The sequence below is a fragment of the Triturus cristatus genome, chromosome 7, assembly GCF_964204655.1.
Source record: "Triturus cristatus chromosome 7, aTriCri1.1, whole genome shotgun sequence".
NCBI lineage: Eukaryota > Metazoa > Chordata > Amphibia > Caudata > Salamandridae > Triturus > Triturus cristatus.
Genome location: NC_140590.1, coordinates 1,175,916,840 through 1,175,943,174, shown reverse-complemented (window position 1 = coordinate 1,175,943,174; position 26,335 = coordinate 1,175,916,840). Strand labels below are relative to the sequence as shown.

General features: G+C 43.1%; 1 protein-coding gene across 1 annotated transcript in view; it reads right to left on the bottom strand.

Moving 5' to 3' along the window:
• The window catches only part of LOC146811372 (integrin alpha-M-like), a 278,712-nt gene that overhangs the window by 31,824 nt on the left and 220,553 nt on the right, over positions 1-26,335 (bottom strand). Inside the window, exons 16-21 of the mRNA XM_085618488.1 lie at positions 23,433-23,593; positions 16,540-16,691; positions 10,121-10,252; positions 9,874-9,947; positions 7,066-7,207; positions 4,486-4,596 (exon numbers count right to left, since the gene is read on the bottom strand). Coding sequence (XP_085474614.1) covers positions 4,486-4,596; positions 7,066-7,207; positions 9,874-9,947; positions 10,121-10,252; positions 16,540-16,691; positions 23,433-23,593 — 772 coding nt within the window. The remainder of the gene's footprint in view (positions 1-4,485; positions 4,597-7,065; positions 7,208-9,873; positions 9,948-10,120; positions 10,253-16,539; positions 16,692-23,432; positions 23,594-26,335) is intronic.

Genomic DNA, 26,335 nt, shown 5'->3' with positions numbered 1-26,335 from the left:
AGTCCCTCCTCATGATGACCATGTTGTCATTTGTATCCTTCTAAGCCTACTGGCCCCTTTACTCCCACACACGCCGCACTTTCTTCTGGTGCTGACGGTTTGCTTTCAGCGAAGGTCACAGCATCTCAGAATGAAAGAGGGAGCGCGTGGCCTAAGGAGAACGGCGCGCACGCAATGACGTGCTCTCTTCCTGACCGTCTTTAAATGGAAGGCAGCGTGCGAGCTGATTATCGGATCCCCACAGGAATTCTCCAAATATTTAACACAGTATCTCCCTCTTTACTATCACACGGAGTACAGTGAACAAAGGAAGAAAAAAGGTTGTCTTTAATGGTACAAGAACTTAAAAATAAAACTTAGATCACACCAATGTTACAGGGGTATAAATGCACCTTAAATGTTCTCAAAGAAAAATAATAAACAAAGCTGAAAACAAAATTATCATATGATATGCTCTTAAAGAATGTAATCATGCGAGAACTAAACCGTGGCTGCTGTGTAGCAAAGGATTGAGGGAATGCAAATTTTCCACAGAGTATTGTGCTTCCTGCAGATGCCATTTTCCTGTACTACTATCTTGTAAAGGGACTTAGCTCTCTTTATTAATTAGCTGCATTAAGTGCTGCTCCTCTCTTTTCGAATTGCTATAAAATGTGTCGCTCCAAAAAGGATTAATTCCTGTTCCGAGGGCCCAATGAGTTTTAAGCGCAATCCTCCAGCTGTTGAAAATGATGTCCATTTATTTGTACTTTGTGGCTTCGTGAGTGGTGCGACCCTACCACGAACCTCAAGTTTCCAAACTACAGTATAATATTATGTATTTGTTTGCAGATTTGTATAGCATGAACTCGACCCGGAGATATTAGAGTGTTTTATGAGCACCTCAGATTGCTGAGCTGTCGCCGAGGTTCGAACCTGGTTCTCCACTCCAAGGTTGGCAGCTCTGGCCGTGAGACCACATCCTCTCATGAACGGAGAATGCAAAAACTATCAACAGTTGTTGTTGTTGTATAAACTTTATTTCGACAGCTCCTATCATAAAAGCTTGTTTGATAGAAAACGACCAGTAGAGGTCATTAAAATACCAGAATTGCTTTCTGCTGTGGGCTTTCTTTTTTTAATTTTTCTGGCAACTTCCTCTATTTCACTTTCTTGATAGAAAACGATCAGCAGAGGTCAGAAAAAATCAGAATCACTGTTGAATTCTCTAGATTCCATTCCATAGAAATTGTCTTCCCCGAGGACCCGTAGACAATAATATTTTTTTCAAATCTTGTATTTTTAGTGATATGACCCCCAAAGGCCCTGATTTTATATTAAAAACAGAGCTTTGGACTCTACCATTCCCCACTGAAAGGCAATATTTATCTACATGTGTTCCCATACCTGGCATGTCATGCAGTTTGGTGCTTACTTTCCCTCCATATTAAAGAATAGTAGATGTTTCAGCACCCAGGCTAATGTGCTGCATAGCTAAATACATATACGGTCCCAAAGGCGAGATCGATGCATTGCAAATGCTTGTTTTAGACAATGGGAGACTGCCTAGTTTCCGAAAATGGAGCTTTCGCTTTTGGAAACTCTATGCAGGGAGCCCATCCCCCACAGGCAAGGCTTAATTCGAGCCAATGGTTGTAGGTGGCAGGCAACAGCACTGATTTCTAAGGATTGGGACATATTTTTCATCATCAGACTTTGCCCCAGTGCAAGAGAGAGAAAGACAAGGAGGAAGAGAAAGACAGGAAAATAATGGTAAAAAGAGAAAGAATGGATAAAACAGAGCCTGTAAGGGTGAGGTGAATAGACAGTAAGTGGAGAGAGGCAGAAGAAAGAGACACAAGGTGTAATCAAGGCCAAGCAGGCGTGGTATTTGGCAATCCTGGCTGCAGACACCTAAGAAAAACTTTGGGCCTCTGCAATTACTTTTCACATATTAAGCTCTGTTCACAGAGCTGTCTTTCTTTCAGACTAAAGGCCCGTCCTACTTAAGGGGGTATCTTTTGGTACTGATCTTTGCTTTTTGCTTTTCACAACCGCCAGGCAAGGCTGTGAGTAAAAAAAAAACAGAACTTCTACTTTGAGGGTTCGTTTTTGGAAATATCAACCAGTTCGCCATGACAAGGTAGCACGACTGCCATTGATGTATCAGCTGAAAGTCCTTATTTTTCATTGATCCAGTTACTTTCAATATTTTGAGTACCAAAGCATTTACACCTCCAAAAAAGTGGAAGGATTTTTATAAATCTTGCATGGAATTTGGTGACTCCCTCTCCCAAAATCGCAACTGAAGCTTGGTTAAGGACATTTGGGAAAAATTTTAAATGACCCTATTATTAAGATGCTTCAATTACCCTATTTATTAAGCTGCTACCCAGACAGTTGATTAAAAGGTTGTGACGACCCATTTACATTCTCTGTTTTGGGCGGAGAGGTGAAAAGAAGGGTTAATTTCCAACACCATCATGTTGGTTCTCATGGGGTTCTGGTCCTCTGTGGAACTAGTACCCTCATGATTGTCAGTAAAGAAGACGCTATCGATGCATACGGACATTTGTATGTGTCAACAACGTTCCTCACAGGTCAATATCGTTAAGCGGGTGGTAGAGATGGCAGGAGCCAGTTTCATGTTTGGCAATCGTGATAGCTCCTGATATTCCAACAGACTGGTGTTTCCGAAAGAGCAATGGGACTAGGGCAGAGTCAGTCACGTGTCAAGGGCAATCGACATCTCACCTACTTTGAGCGTTTTAGAGGCACCAGCCCTGAGCAGCCTGTGTTTTGTTACAGTTTTTATTTGAAAAATAATGCGGACAGACTCAGGGTTGGCTCCTCCGCTAAGGTGGAGGAGCATTGCCCCTTGAGTTCAACAGAAAAAATAACATTATAATAATGTATTGTTATCATTTTATTTTTCCTACTGAAGTGAGTGGCTCTCGGGGTGGGGTGGAGCTAGCTAGAGCAGGGAGAGGAGTGGTTTGCACTCCTTAAGTGCTCATGACTGCTGGGCCAGCCAAACAGTCCTACGCACAAACAGGCACATGCATCATCATAGGGTTTTGCGATTCCTTAATAGCGATTATTAAGGAATCGCAATTAAGGAATAGCAAAACCCTATGCATGTAGGAATCGCTAAAGAAATAGCGATTCCCACAAATTCCTTAATTGCGACTAGCAAATTGCGAGTCGCAATTAAGGAATGTCTTCCCATTCATTCCTATGGGCCTCCGGGCCCATAGGAATGAATTGGAGATTGAGGGAGCAATTTGCGAGTACCAGTAGGTACTCGCAAATTGCTCCCGCAATTTCGATGGTGCAAGGGTGTCAAAATGACACCCTATTGCACCCATGTATGTTCACTCTGCACAAATGTTGCATACACACATGCTCTAAGGGCATGTGTGTGGGCAACATGAAACTTAGAAAAATGCAAATAAGTGCATTTTTCTAAGTTATCGCAAATTACCATGAGGTCCAGCCTCATGGTAATTTGCTCACGCTAATAGCAAAATCGCTATTTTTTAAACTGTAATGCATTGCATTTAAGGAATCTCAATTAGGGATTCCTTAAATGCAATCGCTATTTAAGGAATCGCTATTTTGAGATTCCTTAAATAGCGATTTTTGCATTTGGGATGATGCATCCCAAATGCAAAAATACCGGTCGCAAAGGGGCAGATTCTGAGAATCTGCCCGTTTGCGACCGGTTTTGTGCTTGATGCATGTGCCTGTAAGCATCTTCCCCACCAGGCTTGCTTTACACAGCCTGGTGAGGAGCATGCAAAGCCTCCCAATCCATGTCTGAGCACCGTGGTTTGGCGCTCAGACCAATCACAATGCTGCAATGCATTGCAGAGTTGTGATTGGCTATAGGGAGCCTGGGAGCCCAGGTGCTTCCTGCTCCTTCCTGCAGCCGTCGGAGACAGGAAGATGAGGACAGAGAAGAGGCAGTGGCCGGCCGGCCCAGATAAGTGTTTTTTTTTTAGTTTTATTACGTTCCGTCCCGCACCCCACTTGCCCCTGCCCCGTTCCATCACTCCCGATCTGTAGAAGCCGCTCTGGGCTGATTACTGCTGGACTAGGTGCCGATGCCGTTCAAAGCCCCCTTGCGATGAAGCCATGGGAGGAAAGCCCTATGGCTGGATAACATGAGGTCATGGTATCAAATGATCATATTAATGTCAAGCCTGACACAGATAATATCTGGCACCGCTATCAGCACAGTCTACTTACCTTGGGTTCACACTGGTAGGAGCAGAAGCAGGTGGAGGGATGTTGGGGAATTGTTCAAAATCTGAAAGGTCGATGGCTTGGAGAATGCATTTGAAGTGTTCTGTGCATTACTGTAAACCCTAATAAAGACTATATAAAAAAAGGCTGACTACTACTGTAGAGAGGTTCAGTTTTCAGAAATAACGCACACAGGATTGCTACATCTATGAGGGGCGACTCTGGTAGCTGGTAGAGGACATTTTTAATTTTACTTACTTGGGTGTTCTCTCGTAGGACGGAAGGGGAAACGGTGCAGATGATGCTCTTCTCTGATTGGTTGTTGGAGATGCCCGTCATGTCACAGATGAGGTTGGCCCTGCGCAGGGACTGAGAGGAAAAAGGTATCATTACACACACTATTCTGTGGTTTACTCTGCTGGGAAAACCATGGGCATGCCCTGAACTAGGGTATTGATATTTACAATATTCCATTCATCAAATAGTTGGAAACAAGGGAAAAATGTGTTGACTAACTTGGTTCTACGGGAAGCCAGACCCATTTAATGCCCTTAAGCAAACAAGTAGAACTTTCACCAATCCTGTCCTGCAATCAGCAGCCACATATCTTATTGGGAACCAAATAACTTGCTCTTCGACCAACTTTAAGTGGAAAACCATGCAATTGCTGCTGTGGTAAACCACTTGAGCGGTATTTTGACAGAAGCTAGTCTGCAAATCAATAGACACAGAAGCTATCAAAAACAAATCAGTAGCCTCTCAGCCAGCCCTATCTCTTAATTCCCATGGGTGTTTGGGGTGTGTGAAGTTTTTATTGCATGAGCAAACTTTCCATAGGTCCAGATTAATAGTTTTCACATAGAAATGACATTTCCAGATTGTTCTTCACCAATGTCCAGCAGTAGACTTTCTCACCCAAGTATCAGTAGGCCTGGAAAATACTGTTTTGCTTTTCCTCATGAGTGACTAAACAAATGTGAGGGAAAGGAATGCCAAATTACATTAACAAACACAATGTTGAAAATGTGGGTTTCCGATACTAAAAAAATACTCCAGTTTTCACACGATTGCCAAAGTTGTACGGAACTTTTGCCATCTTCATTGTTATTTTTATTTAGAGAGTTTTATATTGCACGAACACGACCCTTTCGGTGTCAGAGCGATGTACAAGAATATCAAAAGGAAGTTATGATATGAGTGATAAACAATAGAAAGATACATGGTATTGGTCAGGAAAGTAATAGATACAGTGGCAAAAAACATGGAAACAGCAGAGTGGGAACACAGGAACATACAGTCTCCCTGAAATATTGGCATGGACAGGACTTTTTTGGGGTGGGGGAGGTATATTCTCCATATAAAAAAAATCTGTCAGATAGTAGAAGTTTTACTTCCTTTTTGAAGATGAATGTTGAAGGGGTGGACTTGATCTCGGAGGAAGAGAGTTCTCGATTTTGGGGCAATTCCGGAAAAGGCTTTCTTGTAGATTTTCTTTTTGTTGAATTTTTGTGGCTTTAGTAGAAGGGAGCTTGTGCTTTGCAAAGATCTGTTTCTGCCAGATAGGATCAGTTTTGGGGCCAGGTAAGAAGGAGTGCTATGGTGAAAAGCTTTATGGGTCATGCAAGCAATTTTGAGGAAGATCCTACCTTTTTTTGGAGAAAGTGATGAACCTTGCTGCCATGTTCAAGGTAGCTTTCAACGGTGCAAGTTTGATATTCGGAAGGCGCGCTGCCATAGTCTAATTTAGATATCACAAGGGCTTGAACCACTGTTTTTAGATCTGCCATGGGAAGGAAAGGTTTTAGTTTCCTTAATGCGTGTAGTTGATGATTAGCCCCTTTGATGGAAGCACTGATGTGGTTCTGCATGGAGAAGTTATTCCTAGGGATTTTACTGGGTTGAGAAGGACTTGTTTCAGAGATCTCCGACTGGCCAATGTCCTGATTGAAGGGCTTTGAGCACCTCTTGTCTGCAAGCATTCTGGTGTGGGTCCTAAGTATCGAGTAAGGTATATCGTTATATGTCAATATTGTAGCCATAATATGAAGGGCAAAAATATCGACAAGCAAAAGTATGTGTACGTTTTCAATACCTAACTTCACATCTACATAGTCTGATGGTATTTATCATAACACTATCTAGCTGTGAAGTTAAGAGTAGTAAACCATACTTCCATACGTGCACTTACCTAAATTGGATACAGTGTCACGGTATAACAATAATCCATACCCGATATTCCAGACTATAACCCATCAACCTCTATCTTGAAAGACATGAGGAGGAATTAATCACCCTTGACCTGCACGCATTCTGACCCATCTACTATTGTCTACTAAATCACAGTTGTTTGCACTGGTCCTGGTTGATGGGTGAGTTTAGCAATTGACTTTGACCAGACTTGGCATGTGAATAGTTATACCCTGACACTGTCTTTAACTAAACACATTGCATTATCAAAAATCCTTGTCCGTAAGCTGCCAGATGCACTTGTTGTCCCTAACAAATGAGTGACCCTTTAATAAAATCTAATTGGGGCAGACAGAAGCAGCACACCTAAGTCTGGAAGTGGCCACACTCAATCATTGTACTAAATGTAATGAGTGGTGCTTTAACCAGCCATTGTGCTTATGGCCCCCTGCAAACAAAGTGCCCAGTGGGTCCCACATCAAGTTATGACGCCAACCCCACAAAAACGTCTGACAGGACTGATCACAGCCTTGGATCTTAGTAAACATCTTTTGATTTGCCCTTCTGAAAGCAGTTCAACACTTCCAGTACATGAAAATGAAAACAAAGGTCATGCACTGAGACTGACGTCTCGCTGGCACCACTCCATACCTGAAGCGTGACCGCCCGACGGTAAGACAGCCCCATTGGATAGAAAAGCTTCAGTTGGGGACTAAATGCCATCTCGCCAACATTCTCCAGCACCACGGTTAGGTTCAAGAGGAAGCCACGGACGGCCACCAAAGCCACTGTCCTGTGAGGAGGATGGAGAGAGAAGGATTAGCAAAAGAGGAAGGAGATGGAGAGAAGGAAAATACATTTTTGGAAGGTGAGGAGGGCATTGGTGTTGCACAGGGAGCAACAGGGCAGTCATGCACAGGCAGACAGGGAGGAGTGACAAGAGGTGCGTAGGCTAAGGGGGCAGGCGGTACAGCAGGTGAAAAGTAATGGCAGGTTCGGGAGGAAGTGGTTGCAAGCACTGCACAGATGTGGAGAGGTAATAGGTGGGTGCAGATGCTTCTTCACTTCATGCAACAGTAGAGATATGTTATCAGCTCTGGGGTGTGATTAACCCATCCGCAATAAGCCATAATGATGCACCACTGCCAGTAGTTTACATTCTGTAGTTCAATATAAGACAGAAGTGACCCCTCCAAGATCCAGGCAGTAACACATTCCACACCAACTCCACTGGAAACACTTCAACTTATTGCATCATAATGAGCTAATCAGTCAATGCAGTTGTAAGAACTAAGAATATAAACATAAGAGCATCTTTTGTGCCCAGGGGTTTCTCTACATCCAAATGCTATTTCTCTTCTCTGTTCTACATCTGAGGAGTACATCAAATGTGCATCTATACACTTAGGCTAGTCGATGGTGGTGACCCAGGGACATTGTAGCCTGGGATCTTCAACTATTTCTCTGGCACATGGGCAGGGAACTGGTGAGCTATGCTGCTAAAAGAGGTCTGTATTAGCTCAAACCCCAACTTCAATCTCCAAAGCTAGGTTGACAATCATCCTCAAGGGATGGGCATGTGTTAGTTCATTGAGGATTTCACCATTTGACTGATATGGAATATTCTGACGTTTGTCCAACCATATCCATCAATGTTTACATCTTCATATGGTGCCTTGGGGTCCCTCTGCAGCCATGCACAATATAAATCAACTACATGCATGTCGATTTTGCTACAAAACCGATCCCGGCTTTTGTGTATCCCACAGTGGCAAGCCAATTCAAAACGGGTCATTATAGCAGTGACGTGACAAATGTGCTCAACATCAGAAAGCACAGACTTTGGTTGGAGAGTTACTTTGATAGCATGAACGACCTACAGTAGTTGTTTTCCCTATGTGCACATATTGCTTTAGGTCTGTACTAGAGACAGCCTAAACCTCATGTAATAAAAAAATCATAAATAAAAATGGAAAGGCTGTTCCATTGAAAAATGCAAAAATGTGATGGATGGAATGCTGGAATATATCTCAGCCTCCCAATCCATATTTTTGTGGTGCACCATGCCACCTTATATTGAATCTAGCCATACGCAAATCAGCCTTGATCGTGTTCCACCAGGAACAGTGCTGCCATGTCAGGTCCTCTCTGAAATTGAACACAAGATAACTAAGGCAAGTTTTGGCCTAAGTAGGCCTTTTCAGTCACATGCAGCTTGTTTGCAGTAGCATAGTGATCATGGAACCCGTATTTGGGCATACCCTCGCACTTAATGTCACACAATGAAAGATGAAAAAAGTGATGGATAGAATGTTGAATTAATCTCAGCCAGTGGAAATCACATGGGACCGATCTAAGTCCATCATTCTTTTTGCCCACCATGCCACCTCAAATTAGATACAGCTGTACAAAAATCTGCCTTGATACTGTTCCAACAGGAACAGTCCAGCCCGAACTACCAAGCTAAGGTCTCTCTGAAACCGAACCCAGGGGGCTCAAATAGGCCTCTAAAGGTCTTGGGTTGCTTGTGTTCAAGTTCAGAGACGACAAGGCTTGGCATTTCGGGCTGGACTGCTCCCACTGGAGCAGGATCAAGGCTGATTTGCACAAGGCTGGGTATAATCAGAAATGGCTTGGTAGGCAAAAAATAATGGATTGTGGTGTGGCCTGAGCAATTACCAGTGGCTGAAACTAATTCAAGCATTCCGTCCATCACTTTTTTGTTTTCTCCATCATCATGCCCTAAGTGCGATGGATATGCCCATGAGCACCTCACTTACTACACCACTGGAAGTAAACTGCACCTAACACAAGAGGCCCAAATAGGCCAAAACGGCTTGGCAGTTTGGGCTGGACTGTCCCCATTAGATCAGGAGAAAGGGTGATTTACACATACCTGGGTCTAATCCGAGGTGGCATGGTGGGCAAATATACGATGGCTTGGGACGTGGAGTTACCACTGGCTGAGATTAATTCAAGCATCCCATTCCTCACTGTTTTGTACTCTTCATCCATTGGTCTTCTTAACTGTCATTCACATGTTGGTTCCACCCACCACAGCATTCAAAATAGGCTATAGGGGTGAGTATTCACAAAAAAGAGGCAAGGTATGGAACTTTTTGGGGGCTGGGAAGGTGATGTGGGGTGGTGTTTAGAACAAGGCATGTTTCAGAAAGGGCATGGAAAATTGCTGCTTTGAAATTTGTTTTTTAGAACTGAATTCAGTTCTGAGTGGTGTGCATTGAAAGTTTTGCTTTACATGGATACAGCTTGTATGGTACAAACCACTGACTGATTTTTGGAGCAATTTCATAGATACTAGTAAAACGTAGAGTGGGAGTGACTTGCATATTCGCATGTCGCCGGATCTATGTCGGTTTGGTAATGTTAGGGGAGGGATTCGTACAGAGAGAGGATGGGGCATGGAGAATCACAGTGACAACTAAGTCAAAAACGTACCCTGAGTTCTTGACAGAGACTTTTAGATCTGCAATGCACACCTCATCATCACCGCAGTTCTTCTCAAACAAAACCTGAAAAAAAGAAAGATGTGGGTGAGAGAGAGAGAGAGTCAACTCTAGTGTACTGTCCCTGGGTTTCCACCAGAGGAGAAAATATCCAACCTCTTAGATCCTGTCCAAGGGCTCTGAAAGTTGAGAATTGGTTTCAAGTCCCTGGTATGAACAAAGCAGCTGGAACCTCATACCTCTGTTTGTAGCATGGTGCTCGATGCAGGGTCAAGAATAGGACGGAGCCCTCTAGCTTTCACAATGGGATCTCCAGCCGCAGATAAGTTCATCATGATCTTCACCGGAGAGAGGATGTCCTCTACACAGACCTGAGTGGGGAGGAGTAATATGGATGTGACCAGGCGATACTTCTGAGACTCAGTGACAAATCTTACACCTCTGAGGCGGTATGCCAGAATATAGTTAGCAAAAGTATTGTGACCTAAGTATAATTTATAAAAATATAATGCCATGCCATTCAGTTTTATTTTTCTATTAACTCCAGTGCTGCAATATTTTTGTAAATAATATTTAGAACACAATATTTGTTTTAAACATCTCTTTGAGATTGAGTAGTATCTGAATCTCATATTCAGTTTTTGTATGCAATCTTTACTGATTTTAAAATATAAATAGCAACACCAATATGTACAGTTGTTAAACATGTTTTCAGCTGAATACAATAAATGTGTCCTGGTATTATGGCACTGTGTTGTTGTGTTGCATTAAGTTTTGGCTGTCTTCTGATGTAGTGCCCTGTCATGTTTTAGTTGTCTTACTTTGCGTTATGTTATTATGTTGTATTCTGTAATTACTTTAGAGATGCCAACAAATGTTGCTATATTTCTAGCCGAAGGCAGCACATCCCTTTAAATTGTTGGTGACAAACTACCATTTACCATGGTTTAAGGTGGTAAGATAGAACTACTCCAGCTCTTCGACTATTTAAGACATCTGTCACCCAAAAACTGTGGCCCATGTCTTAAATTATTACTTCCATTGCTCAGTTTAAGTGATACAGTCCGTAATTTCTTCCTCCTATGCTCATTGTTTTTTAAACTTTTTCTATTTTTTGTGGCTTTCTCTTTAAACCCTCTACACATGTGCTGTTCCTGAAATTTGGAGGTATTATTTATCCTTAGATTTTGAAATCATTTTAATAGAGTATCGCATGGAGTAATTACAGACGGAAAAGCTGTATTTGCTCTCACAACTCTTTAGTAGAGATTCTCTAGTGAATACTCCCTCTGTGAGGAACTATAGTATATAATTCTCCTACATTCAATTTTGTTACTACACAACATTTTGTTGATGAAGTACTGGTAGCCTTCTTGTGTATGGAGAAGTTCTGGTAGTCAAAACTGCAAACAACAGAAGATTTGGGTACAGTACTAGTTAGTTAAGATACTGGCTAGAAGTGTGATCTTTCTCCACCTATGCCCCAGATCACCCTAGCGCTGTTAACCTGTAGCAACAGTGCACTCTATGAGTCTAGCAGTGTGTATAGTTCACTATCACTACATCCACAACCAATATATCACCAGCATTTACACTAACACCCTCACATTTTCATATCTCTACACTTTAAATGGGTTGTATGCCAGAACCACACAAGCCATTACAACGCATGGCTTTAAAACACGGTCTTTACAGCGATCTGTTTTTACCACTGCATTCCTTTCCACGCAAGTCTTTACAACGAGCAACGACTTTCCTTAGGGGAAAGCGCTGGACTTTGGAGAGGTATCAATTACTATTCCAAGTCCAGTCTGTGCAATAGTAGGGACATCGTTGGACTTCAAAGTCCAAGGGCACTTCCTCTATGGCAAGTCATTGGAAAAGACTCTTATGTTAAAGGAATGCTTTGTTGTAAAGACCACATTGTAAAGGCAGTACGTGGTTTTCCCCATCAATGCATACTTTGCCCACATTTTGCCATCATATCTTTACTAGCACATTGATAGTGACCCTATATCGCCTGCTCCCTTAATCCCAGCTCTAACCATACCCTAAACCTAAACGCAACACCAATAATTAATCTCTAATTGCACTCAACCTTAATCATACCCCAACCACTAACCTCTATGCTAGCCCTTACCCCTAATCCTAATCTCACCCTACCTATAACCACAGACCTTACCCTACCCAAATCAATAACCCTATCGGAACGTCTAGCCCCAATATGAATTTAGTCCATAACCGTAACCCCAACTCCTCAACCTAACTAGAAACATCCACTACACCCAGGGGCATAGCTTCGGGGGTAGGGGGGTGTTTGGGGTGTTACACCCCTGATAAGTGTCTTATTTAATAAAAAATTTGGGTACAGGAGCTTTTAGTCAGGTATGGTAAGGTGTCTGTTGGATTTCATCTGGGATTATTAAATACTCACTCAGACACAAACACCCACACACACACACACACATACTCATCTCTGTTCTAAAGGTCTTAAAACGTGGTTATTTTACACAATACTGTGTTTCAAGTACCCCCTCACAATCCACACTACTTTTCCTTTCCACTGGCCCTCAAGTCCCCCTCATGCGCTGATTCTCATATAATGATAAATTTGATATGCCATCGTGATTGTCGGAAAATCTGAAGTTTACACACCCTCAGTCTTACTGACCAGGCTACGCCCCAGGCTATACCCAATACTTATTCCTATTCAACAACACTATCTGCACCCCCTAACCCAAACTGCACATCTCCCTGACTGAAACAGCACATCCTTTTAGGCTTTCAATCTGGCAGTTTTGGCATACTCTGCCAATTACTCTATGCACAGTCCAAAGGCAGCTGAAGAGGTTGGATGCAACAAATTCACCAGTCCACCTTATGATTAGCTTCTGGCTCCTCCACTTCCAAAATGGATCTAATAGCAAGCACGAACCACAGTCCAAGCTGCACAAATGCTGAAGCCAGGCACAGTAAAAGTTTTGCTTTGAGCCAGTGGCGTAATAAAACTTGAGGGCCCCCCTGCAAAGTACATAGAGAGCCCCCCCCCCATGCTCCAAACACAGTCAGGAGCTCTCAGCCGCTGCCCGTGCACAGTGCTGGAGGGACCCCGTGGAGTTTCAGGGCCCTCCATCCCCGCGGGGGCTGTCGTTCCACCACTGCTTCAGGTACCTATTCAACACAGTAACCCTGACACTCGCTGATAGGATTTTGTTATTTTCTATTTAATTTGTCACCAGTGTTTACTTTGTTAGTGAAGGGCACTGGCACTCAGTTTTACGGACTATGATTTATTTTTTTCATCAGTCTGTGACCCAGAGCAAGAGAGAGCGAAAGGCAGAAAAAGGGGAATAGATGAGGAACAGAAAGAACATGTATAAATTAGATAAAATGACAGGGAGTTTATGATGGTGGAAGAAAGAAGCATGAGTGGAATTAAGACTAGACAGCCATGGTATTCATAAACCATGGCAGTCTGCAGCAGAGGAGGCAACGCTCTGATAAAAACTTTGAACCCTGGCACTTATGCTTTTTTTTTGCAAATGTAGCCATATTCTGTCCATACTCCACTGTGCAGACAGGATTCTGTATGTTGGACTTCAGCTATAGCTGTGTGTTCAGTACCTTCATCCTCTGCTGTACTCACAAGACCTCATACTCTGTTAAGTTGCATGGCCGCCTCCTGCCGCTGTGCCCTCACACTCAGGATCTCTCTCTGTGACTCATAGGAGGTGTAACTGGCGATTGGGTGGCTTGGATTAAAGTACATATTCAGCCTGTGTACCCCACCTCACCTATGCCAGCCTATCCCTTTCAGTGCCCCTGATTTCCGCCACATCCAAGAGTTCCAAATGTTTCTTCATGCTGGGAAATTTACACCTGATCTCTCCTACAGCTGGCCGGTGCTTACGGCAGATTTGCAGGCCCCAATGCTATCTCCCACCAGGGCTCTCTGAAGGTCCTGTCCCAAATGGCCAGCTAGACTTTCTTTGGAGTAGGGAGTACCTTTTGCCTTTGTGGAGGCCAACCGCGTGACCCTTGCATGACAGATCCAGTCCCTAGCCACAAGCAGCGGAAATGAATCCTACCGTCTTCTTTCCTCAGCAGTCATGCAGAATGTTTTATTCTTCCAAATAGTTCTTCCCATGCCCAGGAATGATCTGAGGAGGTTACGGTAAGGTGCCTGTCTTATCCTGTGCACTAGCCGGTGAGTGGATAGTTCCCTACACCCAGTCCTGGCAACTTTCTTGCAAAACCTTCACCTCCCTTTTCTTTCTCAGACTATTGCACTCATCACCATAGTGTGTCACCCACAATGACCCCAGCCACCCTACACATGCAGGAGATCTGGTTTCCTTTAGCCACTACCCTTTGGAGATGAGGAATCCCCCACCTTGCCGCTGTCAGTCTGAAAACAGGGTTTCTAGCCTGCTGGGGATAAAGCCTGAAAGAATCTGGTGGTTGTGGGAATCAATAGTTGCAGTTCCTGACAGAACCATTTGGCATTCTCAAGATAACGGGAGAGCTGTGGAAGCGACCCTGTGTTCTACCAGCTGATCCTTTCCCTCTTCTATATGGTTAATCCTTTCTAAGTGACTGCTTGTTGATACCAACCGTGCTTTATTGTATTCAGAGGTCAGGCCATTCTCTTCCAAGAGAAGAGTCATTAGCAAGCTAGCCAAGTTTATGGATTGAGACTCTGGAGTAGGGTTGAAGGGTAAACCAGTTCTAAACTGCCTTACTCTACGCATAAAGTAAACTTTCATAAATATACTTTTCCAGTGAGGTTATTAAAAATCTATTTTTCACCATTGAATTAGACTATTGAAACTAAGTGAAAAATAACTTAAGCATTTCCTGGGCATTTTACCATGTTTAGATATAAAAGAGTGATTTTATTAAAAATCGAGGCCTGTTCCTGGAAAACGCAGCTTTACCGCCAGCTTGATAGTTGTTTTCTGTCAGGACATACTTTCCACAGTATCTACTTTTTATATTAAGCACCAAACACTGTGGGCTCACAAAGCACACTTTAGGTGTGACTTAGCTTAATATAAATCTTTATTTTCTACATGGCAAGGGCACTTTTCTTTGTCCTATGTCACTATAGTGCTTTTAAACTGAAGCATTCAGAGCTCAGCGGTGCCCTCTGAAGTCATACATTTTTTTCATATATGTGATCGTGTAAGCACACACAGCAATCAAAATATGGTATTTTGCTGGAGCATTTCGTGTACCATCTACCATGGCCTCACAAGGAAGTTAAATAAGCCACGTATGCAAAAACAATGCCATTATATGTTCTAGGGTGAAAGCTCACAAGCTGTGCCACTATTTAGTAGTAGCATGGTGCAGAGTTCCAAGGACAGCAAAACCAATTAGGAATAAGTGGGAGGAACATGACAAAAATGCTGTCCTTTCTTTCTGGCACCCTACAAACATCTTGCTTATCCTATATTACTATCAACTTGCAGGCATCCTCTAAGCTGTGCCTTGAATTACCACAGTAGTGAGAGACTGCTCAAAGTAGTAAGTAAAATTGAAGCTCCCGGTTACAAGCAGGCGGGCCACCTGTATTTGTATCGCATATGTCATTCATGCCACTCGGTATTCACGTAAGCTGATTAATTTATCTCTTTCAGTTCGTCCCGGAACTGCCAAGGGTTTTATCCTTACCCTGGAAATATTCCTGCTTACCACCTGTTTTGGAACATACCCATAGTGAGTTCACCTAACTTTATATTCCATGGTGCACCACTTTTATTCTACTATCCAATATTCAGCCACAGCTTTCCTTGATTACAGGTTTCACATTAATGCCTGTTCCTGGATCGACCATCCATATCTGGTCTCCGTCCATTCGTCCAAGAAACCCAAGGCCTTTGATGTCCGTGTATCTATCCAGCATCCCTCCATCCGTTCAAGACACAGATTCCATTTGCTGTAATGGTAAGCCATAGCACACTCCATAGACCCAGCCCTTTTAAATAACACTTTATATTTCCATCACCCTAATTTTACCTTTCAATATTAGTCCCCAGATACGCTGTCCTGAAGAGACCCCGTATGTAGAGAGGGTCGAAACGTCGTCGACATTAATAAAGGAGAGAGCCTGAATCAATTATCTTTCATTTCATACAGCTCGCCCTTTGGATATTTACCAATAACCTGTTCTTCCGTTTTTTTCATATATTTTCACTTAGCACTCACTAAAAATAGGTTATGGTCACTTCACTGGGGCTCACATTTCACTTATAAAGTGCCACTAATGGAAATGTTGCAATTTTCGTCATATATAAGGAAATAAAAATGTGGTAAAATTGTGATTGCATAATAAAATTTCACTTACTTCGTCTGAAGTAGGCGCTAACTGGTCTGTTGGGCTGTTTTTGAATCCCTACGTAAAGTATTGTGTACAGTTGTTCTTAGGTATTTGTTTACAATAAACACACTAAGAGGTCGTTATTGGAAATTTATGATTAAGATTAAATCTAAGCAAGTAAACTTCAGCTTGTATTTAGTATATCAAATTTAAAGAAATTAGTTCCTTTTGAACATTGTTCCCTTGCACAAAGTAGTACTGCAACAGATGTCACAGGTACCTAGTAATGTGGGGTTTTGTTTTTGTTTTGTGGTTTATATTGAATAAATTGCTTACCGGAGCACGAATGTTCCTCTGGATGCAAGCCTCGCGCGTTGATACACTCAAGGATCCCCAGTCCTGATCTCCGATCACCAATCGATTCTGCTCCGTCTCCCTCCGGGCCGTATCCACCTTCATAGAGTAGTTTATTAGTAGGCTGAATTCCCCTATGAGTGGGAGAATAGGGTGAGGAGTGGGCAAAACAAATGAAATAGCCTTTATTTTTCCAGAGGAAGGATGAAATTAGTCCCAGCAGTTTCTCATTATCTTCCTTCCAGGTAGTCCATTAAAGGAAACCAATGTGGGTGTTACCAACCTAACAGTAGCACTGTAATATGGCTGGGCTAGGCAAAATGAGGCGGAAGGTTGCCCCAAAGTTCTCCCTACTCTTGTATATCTGGTAACTAAAATAATGTAGTCCCATTTGGCACTTAACATAGCAGAGAAGAACAAACCAGAGATGCTCTAGCCATATGAAAGAGGCATCTTCAATTAGAGGCCAAAGTTTACACAAACCAATAACCATCCCATTAGGGCACATCACTTTTTCATAAACAAAAACAAACTGAGGGTGGCCTGTTTTTGGAAAATAGAAAAAGCACCACCTGGTCCTCCATGCTGCCATGGCATGGTGAACTAGCTGGCACTGTTTTTATGCTGAAGGGGCGGTAACAACCTTGCTCAAATACACCCTCAACATGGCAGAAAACTGTATACATGGTGGCCTGACAAAGGACCTATGTCTGTTCAACACCTAATATGATAGTTCTAAGTGTGCCACCACCCTAAATACATCATAGCCTCCTGAGACCATCTGCCCACCATCTCTTCTTTCCATTTACTCACCTTCTTCACCCCGACAGTCCACAGTCTATTCCACCTCTTGGTCACTGGAGCCTCCTGACACCCCTCTAGCCTCCTCTCCCTGTGGTTCTCTTCACCGGGCTTCCTGCCTTCAGTTGCTTACTGGATCACCTCCAGTATTTCTCTCTGGTAATCAGTAAAGGGCACGTCCATTCCCTTAAATGCCAATACACATCAGCCTAGTGCCAAGGAGTCTTCCATTGCATGCTCCTTGGCAATGTTCAAGAAACCTTATATGTGCACGAATGTATGCACCCCAAGAGGCTTTTTCAAATTTACTAAACTTAAGTCAAAAACCTTCAAAGGTTTGGTCAAACAAGGATGTTACATTCGCCATGCAAAGTGTATCTTATCATTAGCTGTAGTGGCGCCATTGCAATGTTGCACAAGTGTAATATCTATATTTGTCTGTAGGTGTGTTTATGGAGGGCGAATAATGGGGAACTATGTATTGCTAAGCTTAGCGCTGTGTATATTCTTTTTAAAAACTTCTGAGCTTAGGAAATTGTTACACTAGTGTTTTAAGAAAAATAAAAATATATATTAAATGGAAGTAAAAGGGAGCCATGTGAGGCAGGAGGAATGTATCCATTATCACATTGGTCTGTGAACACACATAGGGGTTCCAACGAGCTAGGTACCCTACCTTGCCTGATACCGGAAGTCCCATGGCAGGACTTCCAGCCGCAGGGCAGGGAGGAGTATGCAGTTTGTGGGAGGATGGCTATTCTGTTCACCCATAATTCTAGGCTGGCAGCCCAGAGTAAAAGCAAGCAAAATAATTACCTGCTCCTGTATGCCAGTGGGGCATTGGATTGCAGAAAATAGGAAGAGGGTGGTGTAAAACTTGGAAGATTGTAATTTGCACATCCCTGATTCTATAGTGCCATTGTGGGGTTTTGTGACATGATGGTCAACCATAAAGCAGAGTGCTTTGTAATTGTCACCAGAACTCCATAACATGTTATGTATTAAGCTTATGTTTGATTACATGTTTTTGAAACAGGGAAATAAGCATTGAAATGAGTATTACATTTTACTCCAGAGTGCAGCAGTATCATTTACTACTTTCCAGCACTGTAGGAAAATAACGTAATTCACGGTGGCAAGGTATTTACTATTTCCTGAGAATTTGGGACATACATAGTTTATAGTTATGAGATAATTCCTTTGAAATATGAGTATCGCTGCAGGAAGGACATTATAATTAGGATACAATACCTAAAATGCCATGCCAATGACTGACATAATCTCAGGGAAGGGCTACGCCTAGCAAGCACAGAGACACGTTTCCTACTCCCCTCCCTAAACCCTTTGGATATCACCTGCAGTTGTGCCCAGTGGGCACAGGGAATTGTTTGCACCTGTACCCATTACCCCTGCTCACAGTACAAGCTGTGGTTTGACACAGGAAATGGCTAATTGCCCTATCTATTAGATCCAAGATTAATAAAGATATATTGCGCTTGGTTCTTAGACATGCCAAAATTGTCAGCATCTAAAACAGCGACACTCGTTAATTTTTGTTGATTTTGCCCACTCCCACTTGTACCTTGAAAGGCCATCCCTGCTTCTTTCTTGCCACCCTCCATACAAAATCCTGGAGATGTGCCCTCCTTCTCCTCTTTGAAGTCGCAAACCACCTATATCTGAATAGTTCTCATTATTCTCTGTTACCAGTGGCAGCTGCCGAGTAGTAAGGGTTAGGCGGGGGTGGGTGATGAATAGAAAAATAAATTAAAAGTGACTTACCTTACTGCCGGCTGCCGCCTCGCCTCGTCTCCATCCTCTTCTTTTCCTGCCAGAAGCAGGAAGCACGCGCAGGCTTCCTTAAGCCGATCACAACGCTGCTGTCACCATGACAGCAGCATCGTGATTGGTCAGAGCTCCATGATTCGGTGCTCGGACTGGGACTATGAGTCTGTGCATATTCTCCACCCAAGCTGTACATTACAGCCGGTGGAGAACATGCAAAGTGACATGACTGTTTGGCCAGCCCAAGACAGCCAACCAAACCGTCATGCACCCTTAAGTGCCTCAACCACTCCTCCCTTGCTGGCTGTGGCGACAGCCTAGCCCCACCCCACTCCGTAAGCCTGACTCACTACAGAAATATAAAATGATAATGACATAATGTTAATATTATTTTATTTTTCCTTTTTTCACTGCTCCAAGAGCAGTGGGGCAGTGCTCCTCTGCCTTAGCAAAGGAGCCGCCGCTGTCTGTTCCCTTTAACCCCACCATAAGCACTCCTGCGTTCCGTATAACTCTATACGTTCCACATGCCTCAGACATTGTGCCCCTTCCCCTTTCTATCTTATAGACACCTTGAGTGAGGTCAACTAATGCCCTGCCTAACAGGCATTCTTACTGGGAAGGCTATCTCAATTGTTTTCCATTTGGTGCCAACAGGGGCAGCACCAGAACTGTCCCACTCCTGGTTCTTGTGTCCATATCTTCTGTGTCTGAAACCTAACAACCCTGACATTTTGTTCCCCAAGGTGTACCCAGTGGCGTAGCCAGTGTGTCATGGGCTCTAATGCAAGGAAAGAAATTGACCCCCTGGCTTCTGTTTGAACTGCAAAAAACATAAATAATCTGGATTCAGTGTGCCCCTCAGGTCCAGGGTCCTGGTGCCACTGCATCTGCTGCACTAGTGGAAGTTGTGCCCCTGCACCCAGTAAGGTACTCCAAACTCAGCTGTGCTGCGCAGTCTTTGCCTTAATTGCAGGACTTCCCTGCCACTTTCTCCCATGTCGGAGAAACAAATGTATTACTCCTCCCAATGAATAGCTATAATCAGGGCCGGACTGGCTGTAGCGGGCACCGGGCATTTTCCTGGTGGGCCGGAAGGGTGGGGTCGTGGGGGACGGTTTTATTACAAGAGGCTGATTTTGCAGCAGTGCAGCAATATCGGCCCCCTGTAACAAAAGCGGCAGCAGTGCACAGCGAATGGTGCTTCCCTTTCCCCTCCCTCCCACCTCCCCCGGGGCCGCTCAAGGTGCTTGCCAGGGCTGGTTTCTGTTCCCAGTTCGCCGTGGCTATAATATGAAACACAACTCCAACTGACACTTGTGTCAATCACTCACATATGTATGTGAATGATTGACACAATTGCCAGTTGGAGTGGTGTTTCTTTGTATTTATGAAAGTGAGTTGTGGAATTTATAAAGTGTTAAGAGCAACATGATGAGTGGGAATGGATATTCTTTAATACCACCCTATATTGAGTTGATATGTATGGTTTATGTTTGTCTTTTCATTTGGTTTTATTGACTTTCAGACCTCTTTACATTCACTATCAACGATTGTTTTTTAAGACTGTCATTTAATTTGTCAGGCTTTATGTTTATGGAGATGCGTTATATGTTTTTATAGATATTCGTTGGGAGGAGTCATACATTTGTTTGTCCTGAGGAAGGTGGTATATATGCTTTGATATCACCGAAATGCATCAATGGAACATACAAACACGACCCCACAGTGCATGGACCACGGGGTATGTCACTGAACATATTCATTCATACCCAGTGACACTTGAAGTGGGAGTGTACTTGCCTATGTGAAACCAACTGGAGTGTCTTATAAATTCTCCCCCTTTGTTTATATTGTTCTTTACAATGTCTTCTATGTTGTTTTTGTCACATTGACACATTGATTGTGCTATGTAAAAAGATTCCTAATGTATGAATATTATTTATTATATAATAAAAGCCCTACCTGTTTGTTCAAATTCCCTTGGTATCAAATCAATTTGAGTGATAAGATGTGGTGTAAGTGCACATAATTGTAAAGTTATTCATTAAGGGTAACCTTTAGCTTTCCAGTTTTTTAGAGCCCTTGCTTCCTCGTCTGAGGGGTATCTCTGAAATTTTAATTACAACTGAGTAATCGGAATAATTTCAGTAATTTCGTGATACTCTTTTGACGTGAAGTTATTAAACATTAGGCCCATTTGCGTAATTATGAGTAATTTAGCACCAAAATCCTACTGCTGTAGTACAGGAACAATAAACATAGCAAAAACGAGTGGCTGGTGGCTGCTGCTGTCCATGTTCTGTTGCATTGCTTGAGTGCTTCAGGAGCACATGTAATTAACCCTTTAGTAAATAAGGTGCTTATTACGTCACTTGTAACTGCTATGGTACCTAGCTCCTGGAAGCAGGCTAAAATCTGCCCTTGCTGAAGAAACCATCTGTGGATCCAGGAGTACAGTCTAAGTATAGACCTATATCCCTGCTCCCAACATTATCTAAGATATTGGAGAAGCCTGTGAATCATCAGATCTCCACATATCTGGGATCCAATAGCCTGCTCCACTCCAGTCAGTCGGGGTTTAGACCCCACTTTAGCATAGAGACAGCACTAATGGAGGTCAGTGAATACATTAAAGGCACTTTAGATACTGGGGGAAAGGTGGTGCTGATTTTGTTATACTTATCACTAGCCTTTGATACAGTTTCCACTCTAGTCTCCTGTGGCGTCTGCAATCAATTGGAATTGTGAGTCAAGCCTGAACTGGCTCTCCTCCTTTTTTAGAAGGAAGGAGTCAACAGGTATGGATTCCTCCCTTCTCCTCAGAGCCACATGAGCTGACAGTGGGAGTGGCCTAGGGTTCTGCGCTGAGCCCTACATTATTTAATGTATATATTACACCTCTTGCTCAGTTAGAAATGGCCCTGGGTGCAAAAGTCATATCTTACGCTGATGATACTCAGCTGTTGTTGTCATGTGGAAAGGGAGAAGAGTTTCTAGGAAGTCTGATGAAAACTTGACTGGCAGCTTTCATTAGATGGCTATACCTCAGCTTAAATGTAATGCGCAAAAAAAGGAGATTCTTTTCTTAGACAATACCCCTTCAGATATGAGACAGACCTTTTGGCCCAAGAATACCCCACATCCAAGTCCTCAGGAGGGCCTTGCTAAGAACTTAGGGGTCAAATTTGATGACTGCCTGTCATTTAGGCCACACATTAAATCTGTGGTGGGCACATGTTTTGGGATATCGCGCTCTTTTAAAAAGCTTTGACATTTTCTTTTTCGGCAAAAAACCCCCCAGTTATCCAGGCCCTGGTAACGTCAAGGCTCGATTATGGTAGCGCTTTGTTTTGGCCTGCCAGAGTACCTGCTGAAGAAGCTTCAGGTAGTTCAGAACGCAGCAGCGCGTTTACTTTCAAAACTGTCAGTTAGAGTGCACGTATCCTCTTATTTGCACACCCTGCATTGGCTTCCTATCAAGAAGAGAATCTTGTTTAAGGCATTAGTGCTAGTGTGTGGAGATTTATATCTGTCCAGTGCAGAATATCTTAGAGCATGGTTCAGCTTTCATGTCCCAGCAAGAAATCTGGGATCTGCCAATAAACTACTGACTTAACCCCCAAAATCTGGCGGGCCACAGTGGGAGGTAGATTTCTGGCTTATTTGGGGTCTAAAGTATTGAACAAGTTCCCCCTAGAACTCCGTGCTGTTAGTAATTCAGCAATGTTTAACAAAACCTGACAATTTGGCTCTTTAGACAGATTTAAAACGATGCAACATACTATCTCTCCGACCTGTGCAGTGTGCCGGGCCACTCTACGGAGCAGCTGTGCAAAATACAAGTCGCTTTCATCATCATCATTGTGTGCTATTTTCTGAGCACAAAATGCATTCTAATAGCATTGAAGCACTCTATGCTCAAATCCTAAAATGAATTTCCAACCTTTCTCATTCTATCAGTCCAGAAAGGATCAACGTTCTGCTTCATTCCTCTTCAATAATCCCAAAATGAAAAAGTCCACCAAGTGGGATGTTCTTTCTCCTACAAGGTAGCCCTGATCTAGAACAACTTTCTTCTTACTCTTTACTCCACCAACAATCATTTACAATTCATCTAACTCCCCAAAACGTAATCTATCAGGAATTGAACAGCCTAATCATTGATTTTATTTTAAAATCTTAGTGCCAGGACAGCATAAAGGGTATTACTGTACATAAAGCATACAAAATAATAATGAACACTACAAAGTGCTCCAATGAAACCCTCCAGGTGTCCCCTGCCTTACCTAAACGATCACGGCTGACCCTTGTTATGTTGAAGCAGATCGTGGTTGTCCCAACCAGCAGCGAGGGGTTGTGTGTACGCCGAGAGCACTCTACACGGTCAAGGGGTATTCTGGGTGGGTCAAAGGTCAAGTAGGCTGAAACTGCAATCACAGGGCGAGATCTACGCAAAAAAAAGTGAGGAAGGTCATAGATCAGCAAAGGCGTGATAAGGAAGAAGGTCCAACAAGAAGAGAAGTAAGTAAGAGAGGCGGCAACATGAGAAAGAGGACACAATAATTAAGATTGGAAACAGCAATAGGAGAGTAAAACCTCAGGAAGAAAGGGGGTAACAACTGGTAGAAAAGGCTCATCAATAAGGTAGAGGGGGTAAAAGCAATGGGGGAACAAAACCAGGGGAACAGAGGCACAACACCAGAAAGAATTGTGTCACAGCAGGGTTAGAGGGGGTAGGCAACACAAAGAGGGGTGAAGTCGTTAGAAGAGAGGTGTAAAGAGCACAAGTGGGGGACCAATGGCAAAATAAAAAAAGGGCAACAGTAGATTGAGAGAGAGATTTTAAGAGGTATTATTAGCAATGGATAAGAGAAGACCTTAATGGAAAGAGGATGAGCAGGAGAAGAATGTGGCAACAATAAGGGGACAAGGAGTGACAATAACAAGGTGGCAGACTATCACGAGACAGAAGGGCTGCAGTGGGGGCATGGGGAACAATAAAAAAGAAGGGCAAAAGCAAAGGGAGAGCAGGACATGGTAATAACCAAATGAGGGGCAATTGCAGAGAGAGATGGAACAGTAGGAAGAGGTGATGCAAGGAAGGGGTGATAGAAGGCAACAGGGTGACAGAGACAACAGCAAGAGAGAAAGTGGAAAAGCAGGAGGAGAGGGGAAACATCTGGAAAACAAAATGGGGACTTGCAGTCATACAGAGAATACCCATTCCCGGCACTCTTTGCAGCTCTATCACACCTAAATCTTGCGAGCTCTTCTTTAACTTCCCTCTCTCGACCTCCAAAGCAGCCTCCTTTCAGTTCATATACTCGGACGAAACAAGCACTCTGTAGAAGAAATCCCAGACAACATCACCTCTGCCTCCATCCAACACACCCAGCCCATATTTCTGAGAGATTTCAACCTCCTCGGCAACTCTAATACAAAATACATGAGCAACGCATTCAACATACTTCTCAACAAACTGAAAATAAAACAACTCAATATTCTAGCCTACTCTAAAGGCAATAAACTGGACCTCAGCATGTCAGCCCCTTCCAATATCCACCGCCAGACACCTAAGGGACTGGACTGGACTGACCACATTGCTATCCTCTTCACTACTACATATTCTACTTCTCAGCATCTAGGTCAACCAAAAAGAGGTGGGGTAAGCTTATTTTTCAGTAAAGACATTTATCTGGAAAAACTCCAAGAGGAACTTAGCAACCTGTCAGAACTCTTCCAGCCACATATGCCAATACTAACCTCAACATCTACAACACAAATATGAGAACTCACATCGATAATTATGCTTCACTAACAACCTGATCCACCAAGCCAAAGCCCTGAACACTTTGGAGCACTCAAGTGCATACGGAAAATAAATGTACCATACAAAAGGAGAAAAAGAAATTGCGAAGGCCAAATCTCCCAGATGACAATACCAAAATCAAAACACTCAACTCTAATTGGCGATCATATATCATCACATCTAAAGCCTCCTTAAGCCAAGTAAAATTCTCAGATGTCTTTCTTTAAGACAGATCAGATCCTCCCCCTGCTAATGAAATGATTCCTGGGCCCAGCCAACATCACCAACGTCTGTCCTCTAACCCACCTTCCATTTATTGGGGAAACATTGAGAAATCAAACATCACACAGCTACATGAGCACTTCAGCAAGAATAGCCTTCTGCAGGTCAATCAATCAGGCTTTACACCATGCTGTAGCACTGAGACAGTCATGTTTCAAGTACACTTCACACGCCTTCTTTCTCAATTAAAGGATTGACCATTGCTTCGTTGGTCCAGCTTGAACACTGTGTAGCCTTTGACACTATCAACTATCCAGCTCTGAATAACACACTGAATACGTGTGAGATTTTCAGCCACTGTCTTGTAATAGTTTGCACCCTACTTCACCAACTGGTGCAAGCTTGTGCAAAAAGGTTCTCTAAGATAATGGACACTCCCTGTCTTCTACAAATGGGAGCTCCATCATTTTCCCCATCATCATAAGCCTCTACATGGAACATCTCTGATCCATTCTTAAAGACAGTAGCATCAAAGTCAATCAGTATGCAGATAGCCCCACTTTAGTTGAAAATATCCCCACCAAACAACCTACAGAGGTTCAAATACTGCCTTAAAATCATCCAGTCTGGGATGCCATCTAACGTCTTGCAGCTACACCCCACAAAGACTGAATTCATCCTGTTCACAAAAAGCACAATAAAGTCCCAGAAACAAGTCTGGCTCTCCAATTTAAATCTACCAGGCTTTACCATCCAGCTGACAGATAGTGCCAGATCTTTGGGATTCACCCTCAACATAAACTTCTCATTCATACGACACATTGCAAGGAAGACCAAGACACTTGGCTCCAACTCTCAAAAGGAAGGAGTTTCTCCTGGAAAATGACTTCAAGCATTCGTCCTCTCCCATCTGGCTTGAGGATATCTTCTGCTCACTGGTCTGCCCGATGCCACCCTAGTACCCCTGAAAAGTATCCTAAGCATCAGCTTGGCTCAAAGGATAAAATACATTTGACCACATCACTACCATTTTAAAAGATCTATACTGGTTCCCCTTTCCAGCCCAGATCATCTTTAAGACAAGCTCAATCATTTATAAAGCCATTAACAACAAGGACTCAGGGACCCAGGCAAAAAAACCAGCATAGTCTGGGGGAC